We start from the raw sequence: 10594 nt of genomic DNA on the forward strand, positions 1-10594 counted from the left end.
AGTAGGGCCGAGGGGGTTTCAGTAGGTGGGTTTCAGTAGGGCCTAGGAGGGGTTTCAGTAGGTGGGTTTCAGTAAGGCCTAGGAGGGGTTGCAGTAGGTGGGTTTCAGTAGGGCCTAGGAAGGGTTTCAGTAGGTGGGTTTCAGTAGGGCCTAGGGGGTTTCAGTAGGTGGGTTTCAGTAGGGCCTAGGAGGGGTTTCAGTAGGGCCTAGGGGGTTTCAGTAGGGCCTATGAGGGGTTTCAGTAGGTGGGTTTCAGTAGGGCCTAGGGGGTGTTTATGGACAGCAATTCTGTCACAAAGACAGATTACTGGACACCCATTAAATCCATTAGTATGCTTAATCTGGGTCTACTCACAGTGTCCCGTGAGGGGTGCAGTCCACACAGTGTCCCGTGAGGGGTGCAGTCTACTCACAGTGTCCCGTGAGGGGTGCAGTCTACTCACAGTGTCCCGTGAGGGGTGCAGTCTACTCACAGTGTCCCGTGAGGGGTGCAGTCCACACAGTGTCCCGTGAGGGGTGCAGTCCACACAGTGTCCCGTGAGGGGTGCAGTCCACACAGTGTCCTGTGAGGGGTGCAGTCCACACAGTGTCCCCTGAGGGGTGCAGTCTACTCACAGTGTCCCGTGAGGGTGCAGTCTACTCACAGTGTCCCGTGAGGGGTGCAGTCTACTCACAGTGTCCCGTGAGGGGTGCAGTCTACTCACAGTGTCCCGTGAGGGGTGCAGTCTACTCACAGTGTCCCGTGAGGGGTGCAGTCTACTCACAGTGTCCCGTGAGGGGTGCAGTCTACTCACAGTGTCCCGTGAGGGTGCAGTCTACTCACAGTGTCCCGTGAGGGGTGCAGTCTACTCACAGTGTCCCGTGGGGTGCAGTCTACTCACAGTGTCCCGTGAGGGGTGCAGTCTACTCACAGTGTCCCGTGAGGGGTGCAGTCTACTCACAGTGTCCCGTGAGGGGTGCAGTCTACTCACAGTGTCCCGTGAGGGTGCAGTCTACTCACAGTGTCCCGTGAGGGTGCAGTCTACTCACAGTGTCCCGTGAGGGGTGCAGTCTACACAGATATCCCTCTAGTGGTGTGGGGGCTGTGCTTTGGCAAAGTGGGTGGGGTTATATCCTTCCTGTTTGGCCCTGTCCGGTGTCCTCGGATGGGGACACAGTGTCTCCTGACCCCTCCTGTCTCAGCCTCCAGTATTTATGCTGCAGTAGTTTATGTGTCGGGGGGCTAGGGTCAGTTTGTTATATCTGGAGTACTTCTCCTGTCCTATTCGGTGTCCTGTGTGAATCTAAGTGTGCGTTCTCTAATTCTCTCCTTCTCTCTTTCTTTCTCTCTCTCGGAGGACCTGAGCCCTAGGACCATGCCCCAGGACTACCTGACATGATGACTCCTTGCTGTCCCCAGTCCACCTGGCCATGCTGCTGCTCCAGTTTCAACTGTTCTGCCTTATTATTATTCAACCATGCTGGTCATTTATGAACATTTGAACATCTTGGCCACGTTCTGTTATAATCTCCACCCGGCACAGCCAGAAGAGGACTGGCCACCCCACATATGCTCTCTCTAATTCTCTCTTTCTTTATTTCTCTCTCTCGGAGGACCTGAGCCCTAGGACCGTGCCCCAGGACTACCTGACATGATGGCTCCTTGCTGTCCCCAGTCCACCTGACTGTGCTGCTGCTCCAGTTTCAACTGTTCTGCCTTATTATTATTCGACCATGCTGGTCATTTATGAACATTTGAACATCTTGGTCATGTTCTGTTATAATCTCTACCTGGCACAGCCAGAAGAGGACTGGCCACCCACATAGCCCGGTTCCTCTCTAGGTTTCTTCCTAGGTTTTGGCCTTTCTAGGAGTTTTCCTAGCCACCGTGCTTTTACACCTGCATTGTTTGCTGTTTGGGGTTTTAGGCTGGGTTTCTGTACAGCACTTTGAGATATCAGCTGATGTACGAAGGGCTATATAAATAAATTTGATTTGATTTGATTTGTCCCGTGAGGTGCAGTCTACTCACAGTGTCCCGTGAGGGGTGCAGTCTACTCACAGTGTCCCGTGAGGGGTGCAGTCTACACAGTGTCCCGTGAGGGGTGCAGTCTACACAGTGTCCCGTGAGGGGTGCAGTCTACTCACAGTGTCCCGTGAGGGGTGCAGTCTACACAGTGTCCCGTGAGGGGTGCAGTCTACTCACAGTGTCCCGTGAGGGGTGCAGTCTACTCACAGTGTCCCGTGAGGGGTGCAGTCTACTCACAGTGTCCCGTGAGGGTGCAGTCTACACAGTGTCCCGTGAGGGGTGCAGTCTACTCAGTGTCCCGTGAGGGGTGCAGTCTACTCACAGTGTCCCGTGAGGGGTGCAGTCTACTCACAGTGTCCCATGAGGGGTGCAGTCTACTCAGTGTCCCGTGAGGGGTGCAGTCTACTCACAGTGTCCCGTGAGGGTGCAGTCTACTCACAGTGTCCCATGAGGGGTGCAGTCTACACAGTGTCCCGTGAGGGGTGCAGTCTACTCAGTGTCCCGTGAGGGGTGCAGTCTACTCACAGTGTCCCATGAGGGGTGCAGTCTACTCAGTGTCCCGTGAGGGGTGCAGTCTACACACAATTGTCCCGTGAAGTGCAGTCTACTCACAGTGTCCCGTGAGGTGCAGTCTACTCACAGTGTCCCGTGAGGGGTGCAGTCTACTCACAGTGTCCCATGAGGGGTGCAGTCTACTCACAGTGTCCCATGAGGGGTGCAGTCTACTCACAGTGTCCCGTGAGGGGTGCAGTCTACTCACAGTGTCCCGTGAGGGGTGCAGTCTACTCACAGTGTCCCATGAGGGGTGCAGTCTACTCACAGTGTCCCGTGAGGGGTGCAGTCTACTCACAGTGTCCCATGAGGGGTGCAGTCTACTCACAGTGTCCCGTGAGGGGTGCAGTCTACTCACAGTGTCCCATGAGGGGTGGAGTCTACTCACAGTGTCCCATGAGGGGTGGAGTGTACTCACGGTGTGTAGCAGGGTGTGTAGCAGGGTGTGGCTTGTCCTCCTCCTCTTCAGTGTCGGGGCCAGAGCACCACTCATCTCCACTGTAAGGCTGTTTCTTCTCCAACACACATCGCCGTTTACTGCGCATCACTCCTTCTACTGGGAGGGGACACACACACACACACACACATTTTGGATGTGTAACTATAACAGGCCTTAATTACTACACAGCATCCATCATGAGAGGACAGGTCAGCGGGAGGGAGGGAGGGAGGGAGGGTGGGAAGGAGGGAGGGAGGGAGGGAGGGAGGGAGGGAGGGAGGGAGGAGGAAGGAGAGAAGGGAGGGTGGGAAGGAGGGAGGGAGGGAGGGAGGGAGGGGAGGAGAGAAGAGGGAGGGAGGGAGGGAGGGAGGGAGGGAGGGAGGGGGAGGGAGGGAGGGAGGAGAGAAGGGAGGGAGGGAGGGAGGGAGGGAGGGAGGGAGGGAGGGAGGGAGGGAGGGAGGGGGGGGAGGGAGGGAGGGAGGGAGGGACAGAGGAGGAAGGAGAGAAGGGAGGGTGGGAAGGAGGGTGGGAAGGAGGGTGGGGAAGGGAGGGAGGGAGGGAGGGAGGGGGAGGGAGGGAGGGAGGGAGGGAGGAGGGAGGAGGGAGGGAGGGGGGAGGGAGGGAGGGAGGGAGGGAGGGGAGGGACAGAGGAGGGAGGAGAGAAGGGAGGGTGGGAGGGAGGGAGGGGAGGGAGGGAGGGAGGGAGGGAGGGAGGGATAGGTCCTAGCCTCATACTATCAAATAATGTTGGGAGACAGTGTGTGTAGTGAGAGAAAGGGGAGACTGCCATGTATGTGTCCTCACTTTGACTAGTGTACACTATCTCCTGCTATGGCATCAAACTAGGGTACATTATCTCCTTCTATGGCCTCAAACTAGTCTACACCATCTCCTGCAATGGCCTCAAACTAGTCTACATCATCTCCTGCAATGGCCTCAAACTAGTCTACATCATCTCCTGCAATGGCCTCAAACTAGTCTACATCATCTCCTGCAATGGCCTCAAACTAGTCTACATCATCTCCTGCAATGGCCTCAAACTAGTCTACATCATCTCCTGCAATGGCCTCAAACTAGTCTACATCATCTCCTGCAATGGCCTCAAACTAGTCTACATCATCTCCTGCAATGGCCTCAAACTAGTCTACACATCATCTCCTGCAATGGCCTCAAACTAGTCTACATCATCTCCTGCAATGGCCTCAAACTAGTGTACACCATCTCAGGGACTCAGCCTGACCCGCCCAGCAGCAGGGACTCAGCCTGACCCGCCCAGCAGCAGGGACTCAGCCTGACCCGCCCAGCAGCAGGGACTCAGCCTGACCCGCCCAGCAGCAGGGACTCAGCCTGACCCGCCCAGCAGCAGGGACTCAGCCTGACCCGCCCCAGCAGCAGGGACTCAGCCTGACCCGCCCAGCAGCAGGGACTCAGCCTGACCCGCCCAGCAGCAGGGACTCAGCCTGACCCGCCCAGCAGCAGGGACTCAGCCTGACCCGCCCCAGCAGCAGGGACTCAGCCTGACCCGCCCAGCAGCAGGGACTCAGCCTGACCCGCCCAGCAGCAGGGACTCAGCCTGGCCCGCCTAGCAGCAGGGACTCAGCCTGACCTATGCATTCACTTTTGCTCCCAGCAGACAGTCATTGGTTTACATAAACGGTCAGGTGGCAGTGTGTGTGTGTGTGTGTGTGTGTGTGTGTGTGTGTGTGTGTGTGTGTGTGTGTGTGTGTGTGTGTGTGTGTGTGTGTGTGTGTGTGTGTTAGCTGGTTTACATTCTGTTTAATCATTGGTCTTCTTCAGGTGTGAGTTGAGGTGGGGAGAGGAGGGGGTAGATTAGTGGGAGGACGAGAGGAGGGGGGGAGGGAGATGACTTGCATTTCATTTGAATGTGTTTCTGTTTATTTAGCTAGAGGGAAATTAGATCAGAGAGAGAACCGGACGTTTCCCTTCAAAGGACCTGCCCAATCATTCTCACTCTCTCTCTGACTGGGTGGTGGACCATTCTTCATAGGGAAAACTGTTGAGCGTGAAAAACACAGCAGTGTTACAGTTCTTGACTCAAACTGGTGGGCCTGGCACCTACTACCATCTACTACCATCTACTACCATCTACTACCACCTACTACCATCTACTACCATCTACTACCACCTACTACCATCTACTACCATCTACTACCACCTACTACCATCTACTACCATCTACTACCACCTAGTACCATCTACTACCATCTACTACCATCTACTACCACCTACTACCATCTACTACCATCTACTACCACCTAGTACCATCTACTACCATCTACTACCATCTACTACCATCTACTACCACCTACTACCATCTACTACCATCTACTACCACCTAGTACCATCTACTACCATCTACTACCACCTACTACCACCTACTACCACCTACTACCATCTACTACCACCTACTACCATCTACTACCACCTACTACCATCTACTACCATCTACTACCACCTAGTACCATCTACTACCATCTACTACCATCTACTACCACCTACTACCATCTACTACCACCTACTACCATCTACTACCACCTACTACCATCTACTACCACCTACTACCATCTACTACCATCTACTACCACCTACTACCATCTACTACCATCTACTACCACCTACTACCACCTACTACCATCTACTACCACCTACTACCATCTACTACCACCTACTACCATCTACTACCATCTACTACCACCTAGTACCATCTACTACCATCTACTACCATCTACTACCACCTACTACCATCTACTACCACTACTACCACCTACTACCACCTACTACCATCTACTACCATCTACTACCATCTACTACCACCTAGTACCATCTACTACCATCTACTACCATCTACTACCACCTACTACCATCTACTACCACCTACTACCATCTACTACCACCTACTACCACCTACTACCACCTACTACCACCTACTACCACCTACTACCATCTACTACCACCTACTACCATCTACTACCATCTACTACCATCTACTACCACCTACTACCACCTAGTACCATCTACTACCATCTACTACCACCTACTACCACCTACTACCACCTACTACCACCTACTACCATCTACTACCACCTACCACCTACTACCATCTACTACCACCTACTACCACCTACTACCATCTACTACCATCTACTACCACCTACTACCACCTACTACCACCTACTACCATCTACTACCATCTACTACCACCTACTACCACCTACTACCACCTACTACCACCTACTACCATCTACTACCACCTACTACCACCTACTACCATCTACTACCACCTACTACCACCTACTACCATCTACTACCATCTACTACCACCTACTACCACCTACTACCACCTACTACCATCTACTACCACCTACTACCACCTACTACCATCTACTACCATCTACTACCACCTACTACCACCTACTACCATCTACTACCACCTACTACCACCTACTACCACCTACTACCACCTACTACCACCTACTACCACCTACTACCACCTACTACCACCTACTACCACCTACTACCATCTACTACCACCACCTACTACCATCTACTACCATCTACTACCACCTACTACCACCTACTACCATCTACTACCATCTACTACCACCTTCTACCACCTACTACCACCTACTACCATCTACTACCACCTACTACCATCTACTACCATCTACTACCACCTAGTACCACCTAGTACCACCTACTACCACCTACTACCATCTACTACCACCTACTACCACCTACTACCACCTACTACCACCTACTACCACCTACTACCATCTACTACCATCTACTACCACCTACTACCATCTACTACCACCTACTACCATCTACTACCATCTACTACCACCTACTACCATCTACTACCACCTACTACCATCTACCACCACCTACTACCATCTACTACCACCTACTACCACCTACTACCACCTACTACCACCTACTACCATCTACTACCGTCTACTACCGCCTACTACCATCTACTACCATCTACTACCACCTACTACCACCTACTACCACCTACTACCACCTACTACCATCTACTACCACCTACTACCACCTACTACCACCTACTACCACCTACTACCACCTACTACCATCTACTACCACCTACTACCACCTACTACCACCTACTACCACCTACTACCACCTACTACCACCTACTACCATCTACTACCACCTACTACCACCTACTACCATCTTCTACTACCACCTACTACCACCTACTACCATCTTCTACTACCATCTACTACCACCTACTACCACCTACTACCATCTTCTACCATCTACTACCATCTACTACCATCTACTACCACCTACTACCACCTACTACCATCTACTACCACCTACTACCACCTACTACCACCTACTACCACCTACTACCATCTTCTACCACCTACTACCATCTACTACCACCTACTACCATCTACTACACCTACTACCATCTACTACCATCTACTACCACCTACTACCATCTACTACCACCTACTACCATCTACTACCATCTACTACCACACCAAATCGATGCGCCCTGGCACCCACTACCATGCCCCCGTTCAAAGGCACTTCAATATGTTGTCTTGCCCGTTCACCCTCTGAATGGGACACGTACACAACCAGTCTCAACTGTCGTAAAGATTTCAAATCCTTATTGAACCCCGTCTCCTCCTCTTCATCTGCTCCCAGTCCACCTCACCTATCTCTATAAACCATCCCTCAGCTGCTCTCAGTGGAACCTCACCTATCTCTATAAACCATCCCTCAGCTGATCTCAGTGGAACCTCACCTATCTCTATAAACCATCCCTCAGCTGCTCTCAGTGGAACCTCACCTATCTCTATAAACCATCCCTCAGCTGATCTCAGTGGAACCTCACCTATCTCTATAAACCATCCCTCAGCTGCTCCCAGTCCACCTCACCTATCTCTATAAACCATCCCTCAGCTGCTCTCAGTGGAACCTCACCTATCTCTATAAACCATCCCTCAGCTGATCTCAGTGGAACCTCACCTATCTCTATAAACCATCCCTCAGCTGATCTCAGTGGAACCTCACCTATCTCTATAAACCATCCCTCAGCTTCTCTCAGTGGAACCTCACCTATCTCTATAAACCATCCCTCAGCTGATCTCAGTGGAACCTCACCTATCTCTATAAACCATCCCTCAGCTGATCTCAGTGGAACCTCACCTATCTCTATAAACCATCCCTCAGCTGCTCTCAGTGGAACCTCACCTATCTCTATAAACCATCCCTCAGCTGCTCTCAGTGGAACCTCACCTATCTCTATAAACCATCCCTCAGCTGATCTCAGTGGAACCTCACCTATCTCTATAAACCATCCCTCAGCTGCTCTCAGTCCACCTCACCTATCTCTATAAACCATCCCTCAGCTGCTCTCAGTGGAACCTCACCTATCTCTATAAACCATCCCTCAGCTGCTCTCAGTGGAACCTCACCTATCTCTATAAACCATCCCTCAGCTGCTCTCAGTGGAACCTCACCTATCTCTATAAACCATCCCTCAGCTGCTCTCAGTGGAACCTCACCTATCTCTATAAACCATCCCTCAGCTGATCTCAGTGGAACCTCACCTATCTCTATAAACCATCCCTCAGCTGATCTCAGTGGAACCTCACCTATCTCTATAAACCATCCCTCAGCTGCTCTCAGTGGAACCTCACCTATCTCTATAAACCATCCCTCAGCTGCTCTCAGTGGAACCTCACCTATCTCTATAAACCATCCCTCAGCTGATCTCAGTGGAACCTCACCTATCTCTATAAACCATCCCTCAGCTGCTCTCAGTCCACCTCACCTATCTCTATAAACCATCCCTCAGCTGCTCTCAGTGGAACCTCACCTATCTCTATAAACCATCCCTCAGCTGCTCTCAGTGGAACCTCACCTAATCTCTATAAACCATCCCTCAGCTGCTCTCAGTGGAACCTCACCTATCTCTATAAACCATCCCTCAGCTTCTCTCAGTGGAACCTCACCTATCTCTATAAACCATCCCTCAGCTTCTCTCAGTGGAACCTCACCTATCTCTATAAACCATCCCTCAGCTTCTCTCAGTGGAACCTCACCTATCTCTATAAACCATCCCTCAGCTGCTCTCAGTGGAACCTCACCTATCTCTATAAACCATCCCTCAGCTTCTCTCAGTGGAACCTCACCTATCTCTATAAACCATCCCTCAGCTGCTCTCAGTCCACCTCACCTATCTCTATAAACCATCCCTCAGCTGCTCTCAGTGGAACCTCACCTATCTCTATAAACCATCCCTCAGCTGCTCTCAGTGGAACCTCACCTATCTCTATAAACCACCCCCAGCTGCTCTCAGTCCACATCACCTATCTCTATAAACCATCCCTCAGCTGCTCTCAGTCCACCTCACCTATCTCTATAAACCATCCCTCAGCTGCTCTCAGTCCACCTCACCTATCTCTATAAACCATCCCTCAGCTGCTCTCAGTGGAACCTCACCTATCTCTATAAACCATCCCTCAGCTGCTCTCAGTCCACTTCACCTATCTCTATAAACCATCCCTCAGCTGCTCAGTCCACCTCACCTATCTCTATAAACCATCCCTCAGCTGCTCTCAGTGGAACCTCACCTATCTCTATAAACCATCCCTCAGCTGCTCTCAGTGGAACCTCACCTATCTAATAATAATAATAATAAATGCCATTTAGCTGACGCTTTTATCCAAAGCGACTTACAGTCATGTGTGCATACATTCTACGTATGGGTGGTCCCGGGAATCGAACCCACTACCCTGGCGTTACAAGCGCCATGCTCTACCAACTGAGCCACAGAAGGACCACTATCTCTATAAACCATCCCTCAGCTGCTCTCAGTGGAACCTCACCTATCTCTATAAACCATCCCCAGCTGCTCTCAGTGGAACCTCACCTATCTCTATAAACCACCCCCAGCTGCTCTCAGTGGAACCTCACCTATCTCTATAAACCATCCCTCAGCTGCTCTCAGTCCACTTCACCTATCTCTATAAACCATCCCTCAGCTGCTCTCAGTCCACCTCACCTATCTCTATAAACCACCCCCAGCTGCTCTCAGTGGAACCTCACCTATCTCTATAAACCATCCCTCAGCTGCTCTCAGTCCACTTCACCTATCTCTATAAACCATCCCTCAGCTGCTCAGTCCACCTCACCTATCTCTATAAACCATCCCTCAGCTGCTCAGTCCACCTCACCTATCTCTATAAACCATCCCTCAGCTGCTCTCAGTGGAACCTCACCTATCTCTATAAACCATCCCTCAGCTGCTCTCAGTGGAACCTCACCTATCTCTATAAACCATCCCTCAGCTTCTCTCAGTGGAACCTCACCTATCTCTATAAACCACTCCCCAGCTGCTCTCAGTGGAACCTCACCTATCTCTATAAACCATCCCTCAGCTGCTCTCAGTCCACTTCACCTATCTCTATAAACCATCCCTCAGCTGCTCAGTCCACCTCACCTATCTCTATAAACCATCCCTCAGCTGCTCTCAGTGGAACCTCACCTATCTCTATAAACCATCCCTCAGCTGCTCTCAGTGGAACCTCACC

At 51.5% G+C, this 10594-nt stretch overlaps 1 protein-coding gene and 1 long non-coding RNA gene across 2 annotated transcripts in view; both read right to left on the reverse strand.

The window, feature by feature from the left end:
• bcl9l (bcl9 like) overlaps positions 1-10594 on the reverse strand; it is a 72062-nt gene that overhangs the window by 41485 nt on the left and 19983 nt on the right. The window contains 1 exon segment of the mRNA XM_052514235.1: positions 2979-3116. Within this exon segment, the coding sequence (XP_052370195.1) occupies positions 2979-3116 (138 nt within the window).
• Positions 4935-7395, reverse strand: LOC127927621 (uncharacterized). The gene is made up of 5 exons (XR_008128213.1): positions 7331-7395; positions 7035-7134; positions 6105-6371; positions 5476-5548; positions 4935-5185 (listed from the first exon to the last, which is right to left on the reverse strand). It is a non-coding gene; the product is annotated as an uncharacterized LOC127927621 (long non-coding RNA).

The sequence above is a fragment of the Oncorhynchus keta genome, unplaced genomic scaffold (assembly GCF_023373465.1).
Source record: "Oncorhynchus keta strain PuntledgeMale-10-30-2019 unplaced genomic scaffold, Oket_V2 Un_scaffold_1579_pilon_pilon, whole genome shotgun sequence".
NCBI lineage: Eukaryota > Metazoa > Chordata > Actinopteri > Salmoniformes > Salmonidae > Oncorhynchus > Oncorhynchus keta.